The sequence below is a fragment of the Macadamia integrifolia genome, unplaced genomic scaffold (assembly GCF_013358625.1).
Source record: "Macadamia integrifolia cultivar HAES 741 unplaced genomic scaffold, SCU_Mint_v3 scaffold_185A, whole genome shotgun sequence".
Lineage (NCBI taxonomy): Eukaryota > Viridiplantae > Streptophyta > Magnoliopsida > Proteales > Proteaceae > Macadamia > Macadamia integrifolia.
The window spans coordinates 109,211-135,278 of record NW_024870633.1 but is presented as its reverse complement, the minus strand read 5'-3'; the positions used below and the strand labels follow the sequence as shown (position 1 = coordinate 135,278).

At 37.8% G+C, this 26,068-nt stretch overlaps 2 protein-coding genes across 2 annotated transcripts in view; both read left to right on the top strand.

The window, feature by feature from the left end:
* LOC122071064 (protein LEAD-SENSITIVE 1-like) overlaps positions 1 to 26,068 on the top strand; it is a 64,549-nt gene that overhangs the window by 4,722 nt on the left and 33,759 nt on the right. The gene's annotated exons all lie outside the window — the stretch shown is intronic.
* The window catches only part of LOC122071063 (threonine--tRNA ligase, mitochondrial 1), a 28,384-nt gene continuing 17,071 nt past the window's right edge, over positions 14,756 to 26,068 (top strand). The window contains exons 1-12 of the mRNA XM_042635329.1: positions 14,756 to 15,149; positions 15,543 to 15,654; positions 15,966 to 16,091; positions 16,679 to 16,738; positions 18,636 to 18,725; positions 20,716 to 20,790; positions 20,899 to 21,027; positions 21,113 to 21,202; positions 21,752 to 21,840; positions 21,933 to 22,029; positions 22,107 to 22,193; positions 22,715 to 22,799. Coding sequence (XP_042491263.1) covers positions 14,857 to 15,149; positions 15,543 to 15,654; positions 15,966 to 16,091; positions 16,679 to 16,738; positions 18,636 to 18,725; positions 20,716 to 20,790; positions 20,899 to 21,027; positions 21,113 to 21,202; positions 21,752 to 21,840; positions 21,933 to 22,029; positions 22,107 to 22,193; positions 22,715 to 22,799 — 1,333 coding nt within the window. The 5' untranslated portion in view covers positions 14,756 to 14,856. The remainder of the gene's footprint in view (positions 15,150 to 15,542; positions 15,655 to 15,965; positions 16,092 to 16,678; positions 16,739 to 18,635; positions 18,726 to 20,715; positions 20,791 to 20,898; positions 21,028 to 21,112; positions 21,203 to 21,751; positions 21,841 to 21,932; positions 22,030 to 22,106; positions 22,194 to 22,714; positions 22,800 to 26,068) is intronic.

Sequence of the window (26,068 nt, the reverse complement as noted above, 5' to 3'; positions counted from 1 at the left end):
AGATCGTTTAATTAAAAAAAATGTATAATTTCATAGTATCTTTACTACAATGTCGATGTATGGTTATTTTTATTATTATTATTATTATTATTATTTTGAAAAATATTGTATGAGTACTAATTTTCAGAATTGAGGCGAGACTTGGTCTGGTTCCAGATCACATCAATACTCCTTGGTAGGGGTGTTAATCGATTGGGCCTGGCGAACATATACCCTTGCACCATGACCTACCTATTTAAAGAATGAGTCAGTCTCATATCGGGCTCGGGTAGGATTCCGGACCTTGATCGGGTTTCTTCTAATTAGGCCTTAAAAGGGATAATGTACCAATAAAGCCTTAAATGGATCTTAAACGATCTTTTAATTTCTTAGATTTAAGAAATTTTAATATATTTTATTAAATCATCAACAATTTAGAAAAGACATTACACTTAACTACATTTAGTAATTGATAAAAATATCAATATATACCCTATTCTATCCAAAAAAAATAAAAAATATATATATAAACAGTAGGGCTAAATCTATTGAGCCGAGCCAGGCTTGTAAATGGGCCAGGCCAGTCGGGCGCCATTAGGCTTAACCGTTGCATTGTGTACTACCTATTTATGCGCCAGGCTTAAGCCCAACACATTTAATAATCGGTGCAAGTCAAGAGCGGTCTTTAAAAGGTCAGACCAGATCGGTCCAATCTGTGCAGGCTTGGGATTGATAGCCCTACTCCCTAGAATCAAACCACAATGGAACTGAACACTTGGTTCCGGACCGATTTACACCCTTAAGTACCGATCTATTGAAGATGGTTCTCCGAGTTTCACCAAAAAAAAAAAAAATATGGGCTTCACCAAAAGAAAAAAGATGGTCTTCTGAGCAATGTCATCATGTGGACCAATTTAAAGCTCTCTAGTATTATAATCTTGGGGTGTAAGTTTTCCCTGTGTCCCAGCCTATTCAGCCTGCAAGGCAGGCCTGGGTTGGAAATTCCAAGCCTGGGCTAGGCATGGTCAGGCCTAGGCTTAGGTCACATCGATTTGAAGACAAGGTTGCAGCAACATATTTCATGACAAGTCCAAATTGTCTGTAGTGAGCAGTGAGGTGTAGTGAGCATCCAATGGCTGGGAGGGCCTAGGATGCTCACTACACCTCACCACCTAACTGCAGGCGATTTTGATGCGTTTCATGACTAATTAGTCCACACTCCATACCGATGGCAGAATAAGGGAAACAATTCTTAAGGAACATGTGAGGAAGGGGAATTGGATCCAAATATCGATAGAGTAGCCTTTAAAGATCTCAACCCCTCGAACTATAGTTTTTGAAAGATATTGTCACACCCCACTCCCGTTAAGATACCTGTGGTGTGAATAGGACGTCTTAGATAAGTACTCCATCTAATTTGATGGGTAGTAGGTCTGGTGGTGGACGTAACGCTATTCACAGATACCTCTGGCTTAAGTTGTGGGTTGCTTATTTAGTTTTCAATGTGGAGTTATGTGTTGCATATCTAGTTTTTATTGCTGAGTTGTGTATTGATTACATAGTTTTCAATTACAAGTTGTGTGTTTGAGTTGTTATCTTCGTGTTTGGCGATGCTGTCTAGAATTCATTATCTCATTCCTCCTTTAATAAAAATAGGTTGGATGATGGATTGTCTTGGCAGTAGATGTAATGCATGTATGATGTTTTGGCTTGACCAATCTATATGGTACATTAGGTAAACAGTCGGTACCTTATTATAGTCTATCGTTATAAGTCTGTGGTTGATTTCAAGTGGTGCATCAGGTTAACAACTAACACTTATTAAAATTAGCCATAGCCCGCCAATCTTTTTGCATGGTAGCTTGCGCTTGTCCTTGCTTGGAATCTCCATGTAGTCAGCACCATTAAGTTGGGATAGGTTTTTGGATGTTTGTTTGTAGTGCAGCCTCCGCCATAATTTGTCTCTCTCCTCCCCCAAGTAAAATGACTTATATGGACAAAGGAAAAACACAAACTATGGGGGCGGTGGTGGAGGCCGCGTTTCCCCACAGAGAGCACTCCCTTTTTTTCTTTGATAAAACCAATGCTGGTAGTAGTTGTTTGACAATTTTGGTTAAAGATTTTGTTAACTCCCACTTTTTAACACTCTATCCTTGTTTTCCATTTGATGCAGAATCCTATTTTCATTCACATATTTCCTTACAGGTTTTTTATGGTTAATTTTTTGTTTTGTTGATGTGCCAGAAGTGCTCCTGTTGAAGTATCTTACAAACTTTTTTTTTATTTAATTATCCAGAAACACAGTTTACTTCATATTACCAAACGCATTATACTACCACATAAGTCTTCCTTAAGAACAAAAATAAGAAAACAATTCTAGCTTATAAAACACTCGTATGAAATTTTTTCTTTTTTTTGGGTGTGAGTCTTACATTTAATGTTATTTCAATTTGAGAGAGAGAGACTCTTGGTTCTCTTGGTCTCTCTTGTGTAGAAAATAATGATAGTTGTCTATAGTCTTGATGAAGCCAAGGACCCTTCTTTTATAGCACAATGTTGTAACCTCTATTCCTTCCATCATAAAAATGGGGCTACAGCTTCCCCTTATAACTTCTAGGAGAAATTACTGTGTAATTCCCACTCATAATTTTTTTTTTTTGCAAATGAGTTAATGTAGGTGACATTAGTCTTACATAAAAATTTAGATTTTTAACCTTCGTCAAGAAGGTAAAAAAATTAATCATCTTCAATATTCCCAACAACAGGGGCACCTCAGATATATGATAGGATGTTTTGTCTCGATAAATCAAGCAGTCAAGAGAATAAGTTGTTGTCAATAAATTTGGGCAACTCCAACCAAAATAATGTAAGAATTGGCCTTGTTGAGATAAATTGTATTAGGTGTTTTAAAAAATCTAATTTATGAAAAATACTATACTCACGTATTTAGAAATGTCCAATTTATGAAAATTGATATACTCACATATTTTAAAATTTGTACATGTAAAATATTTTCTACAAAAATAAAATCACTACTATTGGTTTGTTTTCAACTCTACATATTACATCAGCTTGGTTTATATTTTTAATTCCTGACCCTAGAAACTAAGGAACACAGGCCACGTTTTTTTTTTTTTTCTAACAATGGGTATCCAAGCCTTCGGCCGAACTAGTCCCGCAGGCCCATACTGACCCCACAACCGCATGGATCGAGTCATACTGGGGTTGATGAGAACCATTAAACTTTCACTGAAAACAGTGAAGAGCACTAAACATCCCCGTGTGAGTGGCCCAAGGTGTGCCTATTGGGAGTCGAACTTAGGACATCCAAGTTTACAACTCGTACCAAGTTCATTGCTCACTAACTGTGCTACCCCCTTGGGTTTACACAGGCCATTCTTAAACAACCAATAAGTACCATTGTATGTGAGGATTAGTAAACATACAACAGTAAGTCAATAACCGTAAAAGTAAACACGTTAGAGCATAGACTATTGCCCTTTCATCCAACTACAAGAGCTAGAACCTAGGCTCCAAACATAGTGCTCTATTAAAAAATTAAAAAAAAATTGAGAGAGAGAAAGACATGGTACACGCATTACATGAATTTTCATTTACGAGACGTGTTAATGAGTGCATATTTTTGCAAAACATATATGCACAATACATTAATATATCATTTTTATTATTATTATTATTCTTTTAACACTTTGTGGTCATTTTTTTTCTAATAAAAAAATCACACTGATTTGGTTCTTGTGCCTAAGATTTGATTTCTAGTCCCTTCTTTTGTGAAAAGATCCTCTCTAGTGCACTTTCCTTGCCAAATTATTGGACTATAATAGTTGATATTTTTCAACTTATAAGGAGTATTGGATGTTTAAGATAAATATTGGATGTTTCTTAATAGAAAAATGACAAGATGGATAAATCTTTATGCTAAAAAACACGTCTCACACAGATTATTTTGATTATGTTACAACTTATAAGGAGTATTAGGTATTTCTAAGAAAATGGATCATTTTAGATGAAAAGTGACAAGATTTGGTATGCATTTATGCAGACAAATGACAAAACACGTATCACGTCAATTTGAAAATTTTGGTTATATATATAATGTCTCCATATATGTATATATTAAGATTTTATTATTTTTTTCCGATAAAGCTTCCTATGGAAAATGCTTTTACATTGTGTTTTCTTTGCCAAGTCATTAAACATATTATAACGGGTGATATTATGCCATGAATGGAAAGGATTTTAACACTCAATATAGGAGTGAGATCCTCTCAAACTCACATCTGACGGTTGGGAATCCCTTTGAGTGGGCAGCCATGTGTTAGAGTGCGTGCTTGAGTGCTCCCAGTTGTCGGATGCATTCTGTGAGCTCATAAATGGGAAGGATTCTAGAACTCAATAAGGAATTAGATTATCTCCAATGCACATTCGAAAGTTGGGAGCCCCTAGCTGTCAGATACATGCTGACGCCCATAAATGGGAAGGATTTTTATCACTCAATATAGTAATGAGATCCTTTTTAGCGCACATCTGATGGTCCCTTGGGGTGCACCTATGTTGGAGTGCGTGCCAGGGTGTTCCTAGCTATTGGATGCATCTAGGAGCCCATAAATGGGAAGGATTCTAGCACTAAATATAGTAGCGAAATCCTCTTAAATGCACTTCCAATGGGCACACCCATATGTTGGATTGCGTGCTCGGTGGCCCCAGCTGTCAGATGCAGCTGGTACCCATAAATGGAAAGAATTTTAACTCTCAATATAGGAATGAGATCCAAATTAGCTCACATCTGATGGTTGGGAGTCATTCGGGGTGCACGTCCGTGTATTGGAGTTCATGTCCAAGTGCTCCCAGTTTTCGAACGCATTCTGGAGCTCGATTGGGGTGCGCACCCAATGTGTTGGATTGTGTGCCCGGTGCCCCCAACTGTCAGATGCATGTTAGCGCCCATAAATGTTAAGGATTTTAGTGCTCATAGGAATGAGATCCTTTATAGCACACATCTGAAGGTTGGGAGCCCATTAGGGTGCACACCCATGTGTTGGAGTGCATGCCAATGTGCTACCAGCTGTCGAATGCACTTTAGGAGCCCATAAATGGAAAGGATTAGTGAATTCTCCAATATGATGAACATAGATGATATCGTCAGGGAGATTATGTGATCAAATCCTCAAGATTTTTCTCATCCAAATCTCAATTACAATATTAAGCAGTCTTTCTAATAATTGATAAATTATTTTTTCACTACCAACCAGACAGATTCAACTAATTATACAATGTAGTACACAATTTTCTACTCTTCCACTTCCAAGTCCCAACGATGGAATTTTGGACATATAATGGACTAGACCCACCAAACATTTGCTCATAGAAGGTTCTCTCACTAATCAAATTATGATATTTAATGTTCTTGATAAAATTACATCATTTTTACTTGCCAAAAAGTGATACCCCGCCCATGATGGACATCTGTCTCAAAACTATCCAGACCTATCTTATAATAGAGCCTAGAGAGATTTACATGCAAAAACTTAGAGCCACCAATAGAGCAAACCATCTTTAATCTTCCCTTCCAAGATCTTGTGTAGGTCATGTTTTACCTAACAACGCTTGAAGCTAAAGTCATGAAATTATGCCTCATTTCCCTATATCTGGATCCTCTCCAACGGTGAGGTTAATCGGAACCCTCAGGTGATCATCGTCATTGTCGGAAATTAATTGGAATATCATTTATGGTAAGTGCACACTGTCAACTTTTCAATAGCTATATTAACTAGCACATCCGAATACCCGACTTGTAAGTCATTACTTAAGGAGCAAAATTCCTAACCTCATTCACTTCAATCTATTAATGTTGTGGGTTAATAGCGTTCTTTGGGACATGGCAAAATCTCTTGAAGTAGACTCAGAGTTTTTTTTTTTTGGTAAGGGAAGTAGATTGTGAGTTGAAGTTATTTAGATTTGAGTCTGATGAAGGGTGCAACCCATTTTGGCATTCCAGTGCACACATCCTTGGGGAGTGTGCAGTTTTGTAGTGGGGGCCTAGCCCCTCGCTCGAATTTTTTATTTGAGGGCAATTTTATACTTTTTGAATTAGGGTTTTTTTTTTTTTGCTATATATTTGTAGTGAGGTTTTCTTTCTCTATAATGCAAGAAATACTGCGAGGTGTGAGGACGAGCATTGTAACCCTATTTTTCATTGATAGTGAAGTAGAAACTCATCTCACCGAGGATGTAGGCAATCTTGCCGAACCTCGTAAACCTATGTGCATTATTTGTTCTTATTTTTGTATTACTTTCTGCATCGCTTTTAGGGTTGGGTTTCTACAAGAGAAAAACCAAAGAACTATACAATTAGAAAGCAAAAGCAAAGGAAACATGTGACTGAAATCTGAAAAAGCTTATGCTTCTTCATTGAGAGGTGGTGTGGATGAGAGAACTGGTCATTGACAAAGCCGAAAATATTTTCAGTTTTGAGCAAAACTAGCTGAGAAACCTAGGGGTTCCAAATGGTCAATTTGGCTTGGTTTTGGTTCGGTTGAATCAATTTTGTTTTGGGGATGAGTGGGTTCAAAACCAAATTGTTAAAGAACTTAGATTTTTATTGGTTTTCGTTTTTTAGTATTGGGATGATGTCGGTTTAGATTAGTAGTTTTCTTTGATAAAGATGGGTAGTTTAGAAACATAGAAATATCAACGCTAACTTGATCAAATTTGAAGTTGGCAGACAATCAAAATTAAGTGAGATGTACTAGAGGTATTTACAAACAAGGTATATATACAAAGGGAGAGGTATAGGTATGCTAGCGGGTTACCCAAGAATATGGAATGCTAGCGTTTGTTGACCATCAGATGTTGTCAATTTGATTTAAATCGTTGGATTATTATTATTATTATTATTATTTTATCAGAAACAAAAACTTTATTAAGAAAAATCAGAGAAGGTGAAGCACCTTCCCACAGAAACATGGTTTACAAGACACAAAGGTAGTTTAAACCTCCAAGATCTAAAGAGATCAAACCTAACAACTCCCTGAGCTAAACAATGTGCCCCTCTATTGTCAGCGCTAGGCAAAAATCTGAAGAGAACAAAACAAAACGACTCTAGTAACACTAAAATGTCTTTGACTATCAATAACCTAGCCCAATCAAGGGAAGAAAGAAGCCCTTTACAAGCAAAAATTATAGCTATGCAATCACTACAAATAACAAAGAGAATTAATGCCTAAGAATTTGGCCAAGAGGATCCCATCCCTTATTGCTTCAACTTCTATAGCAGCTGCTGAAAAACTAATCCCTTCTCTACAGTTAGCAGCGCCAAACCACCCGCTGACGTTGTAATAATAGCTCCACGCCCGCCTTTGCACGAAGAGGATCTCCAGACACCATCAGTGGTTAAAACAAAATGGTCCACAAGAGGAGTAGAAAAATCAGACATAGCAATAACATCGGGCACCATATTACTTTTCCGATGAGAAAAAGTCATCTCTTCATGGCCAACAGCTCTAATAAAAATATACCCTTCCCGAATGGAGGTTGAAATTGCTACTGAAACAGTGAGGAGATTAGGCTCTACATGATTAAAGATTGCATTATTTATGGCCTTCCAAATTTGCCATAAAGTAGATGACCAAATGAGATTAAAATCTACCAAGTTAGGAACATTCTTATAACGAACAAAGAGAAAGTTTAGCCAATCCTTAAAGCTCTCACCTGAAAAGCAAGATATATCAAAACATAATGGGGATACTAACCATACTGTCGAGACAAAAGAACATTGGAATAATGCATGAACTACTGATTCATCCACTCTTGAACATAAAGCATAGGTAGAAGAAGGCACCAAATTACGCATTGCTAGAAGCTGCTTCACAGCATTAGCATTGTTACAGCATCTCCACACAGAAAATTTAATCTTAGAAATCAGTTTTAACTTCCAAGAATGTTTCCAAAAAGGGCCTTGAGATGAAGAAGCTTGAAAAGCTGAAGACAAAGCAAAAAAATAGGCAGATCTAACAATAAACACACCGGATCGATTGAAATTCCAAGTCCAAAAATCCTCTCTAGGAGAGACAGGCAAAGGAATTTGGACAATAGCGTTGGCTTCAACTTCTGAAAAATAAGAGTGGATGAGACTTAAATTCCAATGTTTTAAATGTGGGTACTAAGATCCCGAACAAGTATATCATTTGGTATGTGATTCCTACTTAGAATATGACCCCCCGGTAAAGAAGGAAGCCAACAATCCTTAAAAACTAAGGTAGAAGCCCCATCACCAATACCTCTTCTTAAACCTCGGGAAAGAAGATCCCTAACCTTTAAAAGACTCCTCCAGCCCCAAGAACAATTTGGTTTCATAGTGGCATCAAGAAAAGAGCAATTGGAACAATATATACCTTAAGAATTTTAACCCATAAAACATCATGATTATGTAAAAGTCTCCATCCTTGTCGGACAAGAAGAGCATAATTAAAACAAGTTAGATCACGAAATCCAAGGCCACCTACAGATTTACTTTTACAAAGCTGAGACCATTTTTGTCACACCCCGTTCACACAGAACCGGGCCAGTGACCGGGTTAACACCGGTTAACCCAAACCTGCCAGGATCATCTGATACAGTATTCCACCACAGCATACACACAACTAAGAAAGAGCTTATCAGTTCAGCGGAAGACTTGGTTTACCTGTGAATCCCATAATACTTGATACCCGAATTGTGATATAATAGTTAAATACATGTGGGCCCGAAGGCATGATATTTACACAATAAGAGTACAATTCACATATCAAGTACATAAAAGAAATCATCAAAAATCAGAATATACAACTTGGCTTGGTATCAAAGCCTAGAGCTCAGCTCGGTATCAAGGTTGAGCCCAGCTCGGCATCACAAGGTAGAGCCCAGCTCAGCATCACAAGGTAGAGCCCAGCTCGGCATCACAAGGTAGAGCTCAGCTCGACATCAAAAGTGGAGCTTAGCTCGGCATCAAAACTGCGGTCCCGCAGCACTACTCTCGCACGAGCAATTAGTGTCGTGCTCTAACTCCTCAGGGGCCCACCAGTCCTCTTTAGGGAACTCAACCGTGGGACCCGCCCCGTGCTCTTCAGATGGATGACCTGCAAAATCATCTAAAAGGGGTGCACACGTGGGATGAGCTCACTAGCTCAGTAAGTGGAAAGATGGACCACACAACAGTCCACACAACAAATCACAACCATATGCACTATATGCTATGCAATACATTTTTTTTAATCACATCCACCTAAGCAACATTACTAAGTCATCGGTTTAGTGCTACTACAACCACAGTGCGCGTATACTCCGGGTACGAGCCGCGAACTCCATCCCGCGATACACCCATAGGGCTGTCGGAGAAGGCCCACCGTAAGTACTCGAAAAAGTAAAAACATACCGACCACCGGCTCTCAACATAAAATAAATGACAAAATTTAAAGGTGCTGACTCCAGCAATTTAAAAGCAGTACGATTGGCCTTCTTAAATATACCACCGGGGTTGCTGACTGTCCTAATGACCAGTCGGGCGTAATGTCTAACCGCCACAGTGACCCGACAACCGCGACCACTGCTTCCCCCCAAATGGTAACCCAACACCTTAACCCCTGCTGGGAAGGGTCGTAGCATGGGTAGATGAAAATCCTAAACCACATGCTCATATATGATAATAGTACGATCGCATAGTGCCATCGCGTCCCATACCACGGGCCACCAATGCACTCGTTTCCAAGCCGACTATAGCATCTAGTCTATTAATGCATCATGCACAATGATGTCAACATTCACCACATAAGCATATCATCACTTGGAAATTAGAAAATAAACACAACACCCATGCATAACAATGTAAGGATGACTAATCTACATAGCATTTTCATGATAACATGGCTAAACTAGATACGATTAAATGAATGCCAAACAATGCCTTGAAATAAGGTCAAACGTCCTCTCCCCACTTACCTATAGTGTACAAGGATTCACGCTAGGTACGGGTGAGATCCGGTGTGAGAAGCGTACGTGTTGGTGAACCTAATATGAGTGAATGGGGGTTAGCATTTCACCATTTTGGGATCAAAATTAACATGACCCAATGACAAAATCAAGTTTAGAATCCTAAAAGAAGGTCACACGTCCGTTTTGGGTCCAATCGGACGTAAAAATCACGTTCGGGGCCTCTCTGGTGGGTCGGACAGCCCACCTGTCTGACCTACCAGTCAGACCCACCGGTTGACCCGTCGGTCTGGCCCATCGATTGGGCCAGAGGTCCTGCTAAGACCGGCGGGCAGGGTGGCCCCCCGGTCGGCCCACCGGTTGGGCCCGAAGGCCCTGCCCTCTCAGGCGGGTGCCCACAGGCGAGCCAAGTGGCCCACCGGTCTTGGCGGGAAACTGCTGTTTCTTCCCAAACTTCCCCCAACCTTTGGGAATTCAAATGGGGATTTTCCAAACCCATTCTTCACTCATTCAAGGTTTCATAAGATGGTTCTAACCTAGATCTAGGTTAGATTTAAGGAATGGGAAGCCATCTTACCTTCTTTGCTCAAGAACACCTTCAAAACCCTAAAATCACTTCAAATCCACAATGCTTCTCCCACCTTATAAATACTTCTTCAAATCCTTCAAGATCAACACATAAATCATTTATTAAACCTTAGATTCATCATCTCAAGGGGGATTTACAAGATCTCAAGAAATCCCACCCAAATCAAGGGTTTTACTTGGGTATGGTGAAGGTTTAAGGAAACCAGCATTTGCTCACCTCTAAACGTAGATCTAGTGTTGGAGATCACTTTTCCGGCGTCAGAATGGGAAGATCAAGCATCGGCGCCGCTGAAATCCATCTCTTCTTCCTCTTCCTTCTCTTCTCTTCTTCTTCCCCTTCTTTTCTCTCTCCTCTTTACTCTTCTCACCAACGTCCGAGTGTCATAAATGGGAAAAGAAAAAAGGAAACTTAAATGCTATTTATACCTCCTAAAATACTAAGTAAATCACATGGGTGGGTCACTCAGGTGGGTGGATGCGCCCACCTGTCCGTCCACCTGAGGGCCAAAACTTGGGATTTTGACAGAATTCGGCCCTCGGCACGAATCTCACTCTTGGTATACGATGTAATATACGTATGCGCCTTAATATACGGCTACATACCTGCTTTATCCGTACATAGCCTTATGATAGGTGCATGTACACGGCTTGGGTACACCCGTCTCTTCTGGCACTGGCTCGGACTTGTTGGGCCAGCCGGTGTTTAAGGTCACCCTTGCCATCATAGTCCATAAGGAACCCGCTTTAACTCTCTCCGGTTCGGGTCCTGCATGGGTAAACCGGGTCAACCGTGTAATTAGACCGGGTTTAAGAAGTAGGGTATTACAATTTCACCCAACATACTCCCTTTCCCATATTGTCTTTCCACCAAAAGGATCTGATCAATTTATTCATCTCTTCACATTGGCCGTTTGGAAGGAGAAATATTGACATTGTGTAAGCTGAAAGGGCAGAAGCAACTGATTTGATAAGAATTTCCTTACTAGCCGCTAAAAACAGACTTTCCTTCCACCCTCTCTAACCGTCCTTTGCCACATATTGCTCCCCTACCCCACCCCACCTCCTCCCCCATCGGAAACGTCCATTATGATTTTCCTCCAAGAAAGCCCCAAATCTGCTCTCCTCCTTCGAACTGTTCCACTTTGCCTCCTATGTTGCAATATCTTGCCTCTCCTCCCGCATGTTCGATCATTCTGAATTCCATCAAGAGGGCAATAAAGGTCACTCTCATCAATGCTAACCAGTTTTGGTTCTCCGTTCAAAGCAAACCCAAAAATCAAAGCATTCCATGAGATCACTCCCTAGATTCTACTGGAATTCCTTCAAGCATTACACTACATTCATTGCTCCAAATTCAGAATATAGAATTCATATATGTACAAGAGAATTTTACAATAGAATGTTCAACTTAAACCCATATTTATTTAGATGCAAGTGTATGTACAGCTCAACCATGGTGTAATTAACTCAAATCATGAGTGACAGTGCAAACCGATGTAAGGGCACATATACAAGAATGCACACTGAGTGCAATGGAGGTGGATGCAAAGATGCAGCATCGTTTAATTGCAGCCTTTTCTGCCAAGAGAAAAGGTGAATGAGAGGGAGGAGGTATCAATGGAGAGTGCGGCTAGACCTCTTCAAGCAACCGTTGAGTTGCAGCCATGAGGAAAGATTTTATAACGTCATCGGAGTTGCAGCCACCGGTTCTAGCAGCGGTTGAGGCAGTGCAGTCATCCTGGGTTCCAGTTGAATAGAATTGCCAAGAAGTCCTTGAGATCCATGGAGCTAAAAAATTCACTGTGTGTGAAGGATGTAATCGGCAGTGAAGAAGAAGAAGAAGACGACGAGCCAGTAGTAAATTTAATTAGAAAAAAGATGTCAGGTATTTGGTATACAAATATACTAATTCATCAATGGCATAGATTTAAAATATCTGATCTAACGGCCGCTATTCGCTAGCATTCCTATTTCCTAGGTAGTGTGCTAGCATACCTGTCTTTCTCCCATATACAAAATAACCCGGACCCCTATCAAGCTGGTCCATATATAATTTGCATATTATAGATTTCAACCATTGGAAAAAAGAAGACGATTGATCTAAATCTTTCATTCTGTTGAAATCTAGGCATTTACAATTTAGTAATCCTATCCATAGATAATCGAAGCAAATCATGACCATAGTACATCATTATATAATAATAACTATTTGTATGTGATAATCTATAGCCAGTGTTTCCCTTTGGCACCTAAAACCAGTTTTCAATGGAAATTCGGACTATAAAGAGAGTAACTTGGAGTAGAGAAATTGCCTTACATTTTTGTCAAAATTTATGAAGATAAGTTTATATATTTTATAATTGAACAAGTTCGTTGTTGGCCTACCGTTCTCCCTAATTGGGAATTGCTTTTCTGTCATATTCCAATGAGTATATATATGTATGAATACAAACGTTCTCAATAAGTATGAATATTATTAAATAAAATTAATTATACTAGGGTTTTATTCGGTTCAATTTTTAATCTAGATATCGGTCAATTCGATACAATCCAGTTCATCATATACCCTTGTCTAAAATCAATTTAATAAGAATTGATTCAATTCGATTTGGATTTTTTGATTGGTTTGAGCGGTTCGAACTAGGTCTTGACACTCCTAAAGAAACCCTAAATATAATATTTTGAACATGAGCTACCCCAAACATTGTTCTCTTAAATTTATTTATTTTTTTCTTTTTCTTGACCACCAAACATAGCCATTTCTCCCTTTCTTTCTCACATTGCTAGTCAAAAATTTTCTTTCCAATTTTCTAATCTCCCATGCAGCCCAAGGTTTGTTCCTCTCCAGACCGGCCCGCTTAGAAACATGGCTCCTGTCAGGAAAGAAAGAAAAAACCTCCACTATAAGGACCTGGTTGACAACACTCTCGATTCTTGATTCCATTGGTTTTTCTTTTGTGAGAACAGATTGAGAGTAGAATTTTGCTTGCTAATAATACTGGTTGATTTCATGTTCTTAGGAATCAGACCCATCCTAAATCTCCGAAAAGATCAAGAACTACAGAGCATAAAAAATCTGCTTTCACAGCTCCCAAACAAAACTGGTGAAACAAATCACCTACAAAATAAATGGGCCAGTAACATTTTTTGGCAGACTCACCCGATACCTCCTTAAGGAAAACGTTTTCCTCCTCTCAAATTTCTGACGTCTTCCTCTTGGTTTTCTCCCAAGATTTCAAAAGCTTCAGCGGCTGTGGAATAGTTATGCGACTTCCCCCCCTCTCTCTCTCTCTCTCTCTCTCTCTCTCTGCCCTTTGCTAATCTATAAAGTGATTGGGATTTAATGCAGTTATCACCGCAATGTTCAGTATAAATTAAACTGCCTATTATTCATTTTACTTTTCAGTGACTAAAAGTTAAATATACGTAATTTGTATTTATTTTAACCAAACCATGTGGTTCTGATTGTTTGAATTCACCAGCTGTACAAACTTGCTCAAAAACACATGTCAGAACTTCGAAATGGATTCTCGACCTTAGCTGTTGAATTTAAAATTCTCAGGTTTTGTTTGAACTTTGAACTAGAATTTCAGAACTTTTTGTGGAGGTTTATTTATTTATTTATTTATTTTTGGTAATGAAAAAAGGTGCTCCATGATAGTGATTATAGCTATCTGGATAAGCCCATGTACGACAAGTAGCGTTTTCACAGAACAAATAGACGATATAGTGAGCATGCCAAGACTCGAACCCACTCGAACCCACTCGAACCCACCGACTCGAGTGGTGATGAGTTGAGGACAACCCCATTATGATCCTTGCCGAACATGATGAATATGTTGCGATTATTTTCACCAAAATAATTATTCGAGATCCAAATATTTCTTTAGGAAGTGGTTACTTGTCTTTTGCAATGGATTAGAAGATAATGAAAGCATTAGGAGAAACTAATATTTTCACCAAATTAATTATTATATATATATATATATTTTTTTTATATTTGTATAGATTAAAAAAAAGAAAAGAAAATGATATTCCAAACATGAAATGGCAATTTTGTAATCAAAAGGTTATAGAATGAAGTGTATTTTTTTTTTTTTTTTTATTTCATTACCATTCGCTGATTCTGACATGAGTCGATTTTAAAAATACTTTCCTGAGGGTTTTCCAATCGATTATCTTGATCATCACAAAAAATACTTCCAAGTAGAATCGAGAACAAAGGTGTTATCAATCGTGCCCTAAAAGCCAAGCCGCACTTCACTCTTAAAAATCACTTCCAAGCCTCCGATAGGCTTTTTCATGTTCGGTTTCCTTCTGAGAAGGCTTCCCTTTTGCTTCACTGGTAGACGAGTTTCTCCTTTACTTTCCGACCCAAGCCGCACTTCCCTCTTACGCCTCTCTTCTTCTACTGCTGCAACGCAGGCAATGGGAGAGACTCCTGAGCCCAAATCAGGACCCAATTCCTCCGTCCCCAGCTGCCCCAAGGACGAAGCCTATCTTCAGAAGGTCATCCCCAAACGCATTAGTTTATTCGAAGAAATCAAAGCCCAGCAAATCGCAGAGCGTCAGAAAATTGGTGGTGAACCCATTAAGTAAGAACCAAATCCATGTAGCCCTTCTCACTGCTTTGGATTTTCTGATTTCATATGCTTTTGAGTATGTAATGGCTATGACTATCATTTTTCTGATTCAACTACTTCATCCAATGGGGAAACTATGATTTTGTATTGGGTAGTGACTAATTTTGGATCAGTCGTCAAAATTTTAACTCAAGTTTTGTTTTTTTTTATGTGCTTATAAAGATTATAGCGGAAAGTAACTCAATTCAATTAAGAGCAATTGTATTTGCTTCTTTATTCGTGGGTTATAATACGAGCGCAACTGTTGGGAATGTCATCTATGTAGTGGCAATAAGGTCTTTCTTTTTTTTGTTATCTTCATTTTGAATTCTATTCTAAAATTATCTTTTGGGTTTTGATTTGTAGAATTACTCTGCTAAATGGCTCTGTCAAGGAAGGCAAGAAGTGGTTATCAACACCAATGGATATTGCTAAGGAGATATCGAAAAGTTTGGCTGCAAATGCTGTCATATCTCAGGTGCATATTAAATGTTTTGTGTTGTTGGTCGCTGAGTCCATTACCCTTACTTTCATGTCCACATCGGAGTGAAGATGGGTAATAGCTTTACAGAGAAGCTCTTTATGACGCTTAAACAGTTTGCAAGTTAATGGATTTCTCTATGCTCATTCTTGCATCTTGTACTATTACTATTGGATAAAGAAAGGTAGTATGCACGCTGTCAACTTTTCAATAGCTATTAACTGGCTCATCTGAATACCCGACTTGTCTGTCATTACCTAAGGAGCAAAATACCTATCCTCATTCACTTCAATCTATTAATGTTGTAGGTTAATGGCGTTCTTTGGGACATGGCAAGACCCCTTGAAGTAGACTGTGAGTTGGAGTTATTCACATTTGAGTCTGATGAAGGGCGTGACACGTTTTGGCATTCCAGTGCACACATCCTTGGGGAGGTGAGATTGCTATAGAATTTGTATTTTTCTACCTCTATTATTAAAAATTGGCAAGCAAGTTCTATATATGTTTAAATCATTTAAACAGTAAGTTTTATGGATTCCACAAATTAAAAAAAAAAAAAAAAAAAAAAAAAAAAAAGGGGAACAGAACCTGATAGGTTACTGATATTTGTAGATACCACAATTTTTCATATGTCTATTTGATATGCTTATCGCTTTTGAGTTAGGATAATCTTATATTACTAAATCAAACTCAAAAGGACTTCATAAGTAGAAAGAAAACAGGAGGGGAACTCCAGAAGAAAAAAAAAAAAAACTCTAGGATGAAGGTATGTGTGACCTATACTCTCTAATTTGTTATTATCTACATAACATTAATCCATATAAATGAGTTTTTGTCGGTATGTACACTTCGTTATTCTCTATCACCATATTGATAAGGTTATATTATTGTCTGAATAATCTGTTTCTTTTCCTGAGAGATCTTGGCTTAACTCAACTACTGGAATTTTACTCTCTCTCTCTCTCTCTCTCTCTCTCTCTCTCTCTCTCTCTTTTATTTATTTATTTATTTTTTATGGCAGTCTCTTGAGCAGCAATATGGATGCAAACTTTGCATTGGACCCTGTACCACAAGAGGGGAGGTAATGTATAGCACAGTTATTTCAGAATATTTTCATGTATTGATGTTAGCAGTTCAAATGCAGTATTTGGCTTTTGCTGGATACTCAAGTCAAAATTTTCTTTTTTGTTCTGGTATTTTCATCAAGTATTAGAAACCCTTTGAGAAAAATATTAATGAGGTGTAGTTGAAGTAAACAGTAGTGATGAGTCCATTCTTACAAGCCCTTTCAGATTTGAACCTGTACTAAACAAGCCCTAAAATAAAATGACCTGAATTCATCAAATTGGCATTGGAGAAGAGAAAATAAGTTTGAATTCCCTAGCTGAGGGAGGATATAACTTGCACAATTTTTCCCTCTTATGGGTAGCCCTGACAGTTTGACAGTCCAGCTGTGTTAGTGTCTTTGTGGAATCACAAAGGGCCCGTTTGATAACGTTTCAAGAAACGTGTTTCTGCCGTTTCTATTTCCAGAAACAGCAGAAACGGAGTAAAAAGCGTTTGATAAAACTGTTTCGTTTCACTTATTTTCAGAAATAGAAATAGAAATTTTTACTTATTTATGGTTCAAGAAACGACAGGCGTTTCTGGAAACGACTTGTGGCCATTCTTTCATTGGTTACTATCGACTTCTAAAAACATGACTTATCAAACACCTTCAATTCCGTTTCTGTTTCTAGAAACGGATATTTATGTTTCTACCGTTTCTTGAAACAGAAACAGAAAAAACGTTATCAAACGGGCCCAAAGATTTAAAGGTTGGTTATCATCCTGGATATTCTTCAGTGATACTGGTCTGGATTGTTATGAATTGGATGATCCGAAAAAAGGATCCACTGATCCAATAAGAAAAATACCAATACCGATACTGCTACTGGATTGGCCATTCAACATGTATTGAAGTTATTTACCTTCCACAAAACCAACTAATGGGTGCTTTACCAACAGTTCTCTGGGAAAGCTGTGTAGAGCACAATCACTACCTAGTCTCATTGTTTAGGATATGCTTCTTGAGATTGATGCATTTGGAGAATTCATCAAGCAGTATGAAAATGGATTTCGAAGACATACCTTAAAACTGCTTGAAGTTGTAGTGCTTTCCCTTGATTGATTTCTTATTTCTTATTTGGCTATTATAGACTGTCTCCAGTTACAATTAGTTGCCTTGCCAAATCCCCAAAACCATTTATTGAATAGACTGTAAAGCACAATCCTGTCTCATCTCTTTAAGCAATTGACAACATTTACCCCCTTTTAAATGACTGATTTTTTTTTTGTTTTTTTGGACTTTGCTGATAGATTTCACTCTCTTTCAATGCCTCCTACCCCATTATGAAGACCAATGGTAAAAGCTGATGGAGCTTGTTGATTTTGGCCTACTTGATTTTATAATAGCTCCTTTTGCTTCTGTGTTTTGGGTAAAATCCTTTATTTGGTATAGAATATCTTTGCTGATTTTGTTTTATTGGATGGATTGTTTGCTACATAGTTGTCAAGGTGTCGCTTAGGCATCAATGCTCTTTCTTGGGTCCAAACTCCAAAGTGGCAACATGCCTTGTTGACACATGAGTTTTATATTTATTGTTCTTTTTTTTTTTTTTTTTAAATGAATCTGCTTATCTTTTATCCTATACTTTGTTATTATTGTTGCCTTTCTCATATTAGGTCATTACTTGTATAATTATATCATATTGAATTGATATTGCTTCCATGTTGCATATAACCATAATTATATAAACCTATCATTGCTATATTACATATATTCATATACTGCACGCCTAGCGCCTAGGTGAGCTCCCCTCCAATTTCTTGGGTCGCCTAGTCACCATGGCAACTATGGTTTGCTATGCACACACACTTTGGAAAGTCACTTGTATGTTGTGTAGTTTCTTACAAAATCGTTTAATTTCCTCTGACAGGGATTCTACTATGATGCATTTTATGGTGACTTAGGTCTGAATGAGGATCACTTCAAGCAAATTGAATCAGCGGCAATGAAAGCTGTTGCGGTATGCTTGCTTTCATTTTGTTTGTCTTCATATTAATGGAGATTTTTTTAGCTGCCTTCATGTGATATAGTTATGGTATGCTTTGTTGGCTTTTGGTCAGAGAATCGTGCGACAAGTGCATGCTAAACCTTATCTTGGAGGCTTTCTGGCCTTATCGCATTTCATTGGAAACCTCAGTCAGCTGACTATCAATTGCAAAGGATGGAATGGAAATCGATTCCATATTTCCATTTTAAGGAAGTGGTTGTGTTTTGTAGCCATCAATTTATTCTGAACCTAAAATGATTTTCGATTAACCCATTGTACTCTCCAGAGATCGATTCGTAAGAAGAATAAAACTGTAGGAAATGCTGGACAGTCTGTGGGAGAAACCTATGCATATATACTTCCTCAGTGAATCTGGATGAATCTAGGATACTGTGCGAGCAAATGAACTTGTCACACTATACGTTTTGCAGATTGGACCAAGCTGTTAAGTGTTGGTATCAGGCATCGTATTGGAAGGGTAATTCTAAGAAACATATTGTTTAGTATTGGGGAGAGACAAGATACACTAAAAATACACATAGAAATGGTCAAGAAACTCAAAGATGTGCTTATGATACCTGAAAAATACAGTTTTGAAGCATAAAATACCTTTCATACAATATGTATATATAATATAATCATACATATCAGATTGATTCAAGAATTTGAGTCGTGTTTTACCTATTATAGTGATGCATAGCCCCGGAAAAAAAAAATGTATGTTTTTACCTAATCTAGTGATGTAAGATCTGCAACTTCACATTTTCTTCACCTACATCTTTTTTGATCCATGATTTGAGCATTGTAAATCTACAAAACTTGTTGAAATAGTGAATATTAGGACCCTTTTTTATGCTAGATGCTTTCCACCCAACTCAGATTAAAGATAAAAAAAAGTTTACAAGCCCTTGGGTTGCTCTTGGTTTTGTATCTTGCTCATGGTTTCTGTTTTGCAGGTTTAAAGGATGAGTATTGAGTGTATCTTACCTGTATTGATCCATATTGGTCAATAGATGGAAGATAGAATTGATTTTTTTCCTTTAATTATCGTATCGATAACCGTCGATACAGATACTATCAGCTGATACTGTATGATATGCACTGATACTTAAGTTGAAACACAACTCCTCATTTATGATGCGTAAGAAAAATGCAACAGCTTGTAAAGAATTTCTGTTTCTCTCGGAGGGCTTATTATTGCAGTACCTTTATTCTCAATAGTGACTCAATTATTTTGTATTTGTTTTTATTTTCAGGATTTGACCATTGGATGTTATTTCATCTGACATCCCTGATCTTTAGTGCACCCTTTTGTACCTTCACTAATTCAATCACATATACATGCACTTAAATGGTCAAACTTTTTCAACTAACATATTGAGTTTTGTAATGTGTGATTGTGAATCCCAAAAGGGAAATAACCTGGATGTTGCTTGCTTTACCAAAATAAGATGAAATTAAGAAGAATGTAATTTTCTTTGATTGCTTGCAGTTTTTATTTGATTTGATCCCCTCCTTTTCCTGGTAGAAAATGTTGCTTTGATTGTTGATTTCCCAGTTGTTCATTGCTAATGGAAGAATTGGAATGTCAGAAGGGTTTGAAATGCCTTTTGCATGTTTGACTAAAAGATTGTAATTGTTTTTACCTAATGGCCCGATATAGACGTATCAGTGAGTGTTGGTCAGATACCTTTTCTTAATACAATAAAATATTTTGATACCTAGAGTGAGAGACTTCCAACTCTGGAAAATATAGGCTGATTTAAGATATTTAAGGTAGCTAATTTCACCTGACCTTTTGACTTAACTGACCAAAGAATTGGCTTCATTGACTGATCCACTAGTTCTGGTGCTGAACATTTAATGGCCAAACTGTTGATGTTGTATCTTAAGAATTATTCTATTTGTCTTTTAACTGCTTGCCTTCTTCTAATTTTATTTGTTACTATCATCTATATTGCAGGAAAAACAGCCTTTTGAACGCATTGAGGTGACACGACAACAGGCTCTTGAGTTGTTTTCTGATAATAATTTTAAGGTATTTTTTCCTGAGTTTATTTATGCTGCAGTTCTTTCTTTCTTGATATTTGTATTTCCGTGTGGATGTTATTGTGGACAAGGCTAAGAAACTAACCTTCTTATGCAGATTGAGATCATTGGTGAATTGCCTGAAGACAAGACCATCACTGTATACCGATGTGGGCCCTTGGTTGATCTTTGCCGTGGACCCCATATTCCAAACACATCTTTTGTCAAGGCATTTGCCTGTTTAAAGGTGATGAAAATCACTCAACATAGAATAGTGGAAACATTAGCTATTTGCTTGTTGTTTGTGTTAATTTTGTTGTTGCAATCTCCAGGCATCTTCGGCTTACTGGAGGGGGAAAAAGGAGCGTGAAAGTTTACAGAGAGTTTATGGGATATCTTATCCAGATTCCAAGCGTCTGAAGGTTTGTTTTATTTATTTAGGTTTTTCTTGGGACAAACATGTCTTTTAAATGTTTGAACATCAATGTAAAGCTTGTCTTTTGTACATTTAGCTTTTTTTTTTTCCATAATGCCTATGATTAATTAGATGTCATCTCTCTGACACGATTTTGTACTTCATATATATTTTCATGCATTAGGCAGTAGGTGCAATATTGTGTCAATTTGCTGTTGTGATTTTTCATGAAATGACAATTGTTTTATTTTTTGGGCTATTTTATTACATTATCCTCTCCTCCCCCCACCTCCCCCCCCCAAAAAAAAAGAAGAAGAAAAAAACCCCTCATTTTTGGGTTGTTCTATTACGTTCTTCCCCCAGCACCCCTCTTCTGGTTGTGGTTTGAAAATGGACATTTTAACTATTAATTCAATTTTGTCCTCTCTTAAAGAAACATATTTCATAAACAGGTCTTATTGATTGTAGCCGCCTTTTGTATAATGGTTATCATCTTGTTATTGGACTCTTCTATTATTTTCCATAGTTGGAACCTTAACTGTTGTCTTTTGTGCAGGATTACCTTACCCAACTGGAAGAAGCAAAGAAGTATGACCACAGATTAGTGGGAGCAAAACAAGAGCTTTTCTTTTGTCATCCACTTAGGTGATAAAGCAAATCCTAGTTTATCTTGTAATACCTCATGGAGTGGATGTTGTCTTTGACAACCATTAATTATATTTCCTCTGACATATCAGCCCAGGAAGTTGGTTCTTCCTTCCCTATGGCACTAGAATTTATAACAAGTTAATGGAATTCATACGTACTCAGTATAGGGAGAGAGGTTACCAAGAGGTGAGCACACTGTCCGTTTGTATCCATCTATTAAAAGATATTTAAGTTTATGTAAGGTGCATTGTTCTCTTTTGCAGGTTTTGACACCAAACATGTACAATATGCAACTTTGGGAGACATCTGGTCATGCTGCTAACTACAAAGAGAACATGTTTTTAATTGAGGTGAAATTTTCTATTGGTCCCTCTGGATACTGAACTGACTTGTTATACTCTATCCTTTCATCACATTCTGAGGAAGAAGAATACTAAGAGAAAAACACAAAGATTTTTTTTTGGGGGGGGGGGGAGGGGGAAGAAATAAAAGAAGATAATGAAAAGATGAGAAGAGGTTTTACAGTCCTGACATTTTCTACTTGTCCAACACTAAAGGGAAAAACAACTTTGCTTTTGTGTCTGGTGGCTAATTCATTTTTAGGTTGATGCATCTGGCAAGTAATTAAATAATCTATTTTAACCCTAGCTGCAAGGAAAGTAACTTTAAGTATAAGAACATATTTGGATATTACTACATCTGAACTTTAAAGTATTTTCTTGGTTCGAATATTTGTTACTACTTGTTGCTTGATATCCCTTTTCTGTTACTTGAGGTATCTTCTTTTTACATTTTTTTTTTTTGTGTTTCATTTTTTTCCCTACCCAGTGCATGTTTCCTTTGGTTTAATAATGTATCATGTTTTGAGCAGATTGAGAAACAAGAATTCGGACTTAAGCCAATGAATTGTCCTGGGCACTGCTTGATGTTTGACCATAGAGTTCGTTCTTACAGAGGTAAACTTTCTGTTAAAATTTTTGTTGACATTGTCAGTATAATTATTCACATGCTTTTTTTTGGGGGGTGGGGTGGGGATAAGGAATTATAAAGCTTTCATTTATAAGTGATCTTTCTTTTTTTTGGACTCTGAGGCAGCATTGCTTTGTAAGCATGGTGCTTACTGTTGAAATCTATGAACTTTGTGCTTGATTTCTACCATTTTAAACTGGACTTGATTGGCCGATTCAATTTCTGGGAGCCTGTATATGCTGCTCAACAGAATCCTGAAACTAACCGCATGCATGGATGAACTTAACAGTGTGGTAGCAATTGGGTGAAACCTTGATTCTTTTTCTGATTGATCCCATCCTGCATAGAATTTCTATAACTAGTGGTAGGATTTTCATTTTTTTTGGGGATGGTAATTCGTGTATCACTTGCAGTTTGAATGTGCATAACTTCTGTTAAACAGTATATCCTAGGGGAATTTTAGTCTTACTTATTAGATGGGAAGGGTATATTTTGTAATTTGTGTACAAGAAAAAGGGTATATTTGTAATTTTCATACAAGAAAAAGGGTATAGTTGTAACTATATTATATTGTCCTTGTTTGTAATTTGGAAATTATTATGTTATAAGTAGGTGGACCTTGGTCATGATTGGAGGTATCCTGGATCCTATCATGGCTCTAGAGTTCTCCCTTTTTCTCTCTATCGTATTGTCCCTTCTCTCTTCTTCTTCCTCTTTTCTCTTGTAGGTACTGGTTTACAGGTTTTATATTGTTACATGGTATCAGAACGGGTTCTGATCCTATTACGAATATGATATCAAGTACTAGGAAGCATTGTTGCATCCTGGTTGGAAGAATCTTGTGGATGCCTTGTTGAATCTTCAGACGTGGTCTTGATTGACTTACCCCAATGAAAGGAGCTTGTGTGGTGTCATTGGGTGTACATTGTCAAATATCTTCTTGATGGATAGGATGAGCAACTGAAAGTTTGCTTGGTTGCCAAAGGTTACAGTCAGACTTATGGAGTTGACCCCTTTGAGACATTTTCCCATTGGTTTGTTTCAACTCTGTTTGTATGCATAGTTGTCACGGCATCAAATCGATCCAAGGCGGTGGAGGGGTGGCTAATCGATTTGGCAATGAATCGCCCGTTATGGCGTTGCCATGGCGGTCAATTCGCCCATATGTCATTTTTTATTTTTCCTATTTTCTAAAGTTATTTAGTATGCTATTTTTTTATTTCCCCTATTTTCTAAAGTTATTTAGCATGCTACAAACATACAATATATACCCTATAACGTATAAAACCAACATTAAGCAACATCCAATCATCAAAAATCAACATAGCCCTATCAAAATCACCTTGCATTTTACAAAAAATTGACTGACTAGTGAATCAGGCGTGACCTGGCGTCCATGGCGGTGCCATAGCGACGCCTATCAGCCAATGACGACCGCCATTTATGAGTCACGTAAATCGTAGCACTGCCATGAACTTCTTTTTCCACTAGGATGCCAAATCGCCGCCTTGGCGACGCCATGACAACTATGTTTGTATGTCATATCCTTCGATGTTAATCTTGATTGGCCTCTATTTCAGCTTAATATAAGGAATGCTTTTCTATATGGTGATCTTGAGGACGAGGTGTATATGGACCAATCTCCTAGGTATGTTGCTCAAGGGGAGAATGCACCAAAGGTTTGCCATCTTCACAAGGCTACTTATGGGTTTAAACAGTCCCTTCGTGCATGGTTTGATAAATTCAATAATGTCACTAGCGATTATGGGTTCATGCAGTGCTTCTCTTGTCATTCTGTATTTGTTCGTCGTCATGGGTCTAAGGTTGTTATTCTTGTTGTATATGTTGATGATATTATTATTTTTGGTGATGATTCCTATGGGATTAAGGATGTCAAGGTGTATTAGCATCAACATTTTCAGATGAAGGGATGGTCAGATACATTTTAGGGATTGAGGTTGTTTGTAGTAAGAAGGGTGTAAGTTTGTCTCAAACGAAGCATGTGTTTGATCTTCTATTTGAGACTAGCATGTTGGGTTCTATGCCTGTGGATAATCCTATGGATCTTTATCTGAAGCTTGTGGCCTGTGATGACAAAGAGTTTGCGGATAAACATCAGTATAGGCAGTCGTTACTTGACTAGATTTTTCATTTACTGTTAGTGTTATTAGTTAGCTTATGGAAAATCCCAAGTAGGTTCATTGGGATGCTGCCTGTTGCATTTTAAGATACCTTAAAGGTGCACCTGGGAAGGCCTTATTTATTTGCGTCATAATTATACTGATATTTTAAGTTACTCTGACACTGATTGTGCTAGTGCTGATGGTGATCGCAGATCTACTACTCGATATTGTATGTTTGTTGGTAGTAATCTTGTTACTTGGAGGCGTAAAAACCAGACTACGATGGCTTAGTCGAGTGTAGAGGTTGAGTATAGGGTATAGAACACGCGGTGATGCAAATATGCACCTGTGGAGCGATCCATACCCATCTGGGTATCCGGACAGAGATGAACTAGATCCATATTGTTTTTGGGTCTAGTAAGATTTTAGGAATTTACTTTATTTAGGAAGATCGTCTTTGATTTTATTTTATTCACTTTATTTTAGCAAGTTGGGTTCATGTAGAATTTAGAGTCGGTTTGCTTAGTTATGTTAGTTTCCTCTCTCAGTTGATTTCATTTTTAAGTCTTTATTTTCCCTATATAATGGTTGTAGCCATTGGACAAATTAGAGAATTGAAGAATGAATTAAGAATTGGTTTGATTGTGTGCCTTTGTGGCCTTGTAGCCTTTGGCTGTGTGCTTTCTTTCCCCCCCCTTCTTTGTGCGATTTCTCCCTCTCCCCTACAACTCTGAGACCCATTTCAGGGATTTATTCCCTGCCCATATCGGCCCTCCATCAACTTGGTATCAGAGCCGAACGATTCCCATTCCTTCCCCTTCCATTTGTCTTCTTCTCTTCCCGTTCTCTGTTTTGGATTCTACTGAGACTGAGAACAGCCAATAAAAAAATAAAATAAAAAAATCTCTGTTCAAAACAGAGAATCGAGTCCTTCCCCTAACCCTCCTCTTGTCTTCCAACGACTCTTCTCTTTCCCTAACCACTTTAATCGAACCTCCTCCTCTTTAGGGTTCTGCCAGAGCAACAGAAAAAGAAGAAGAGAAGAAGAGAGAGTAGACAGAGAAGCCGAACCAGAACCTCCACCGACCTCTTCTCAGTCGAAACACCCTCTCTTGGGTTCTGACAACAGCCCA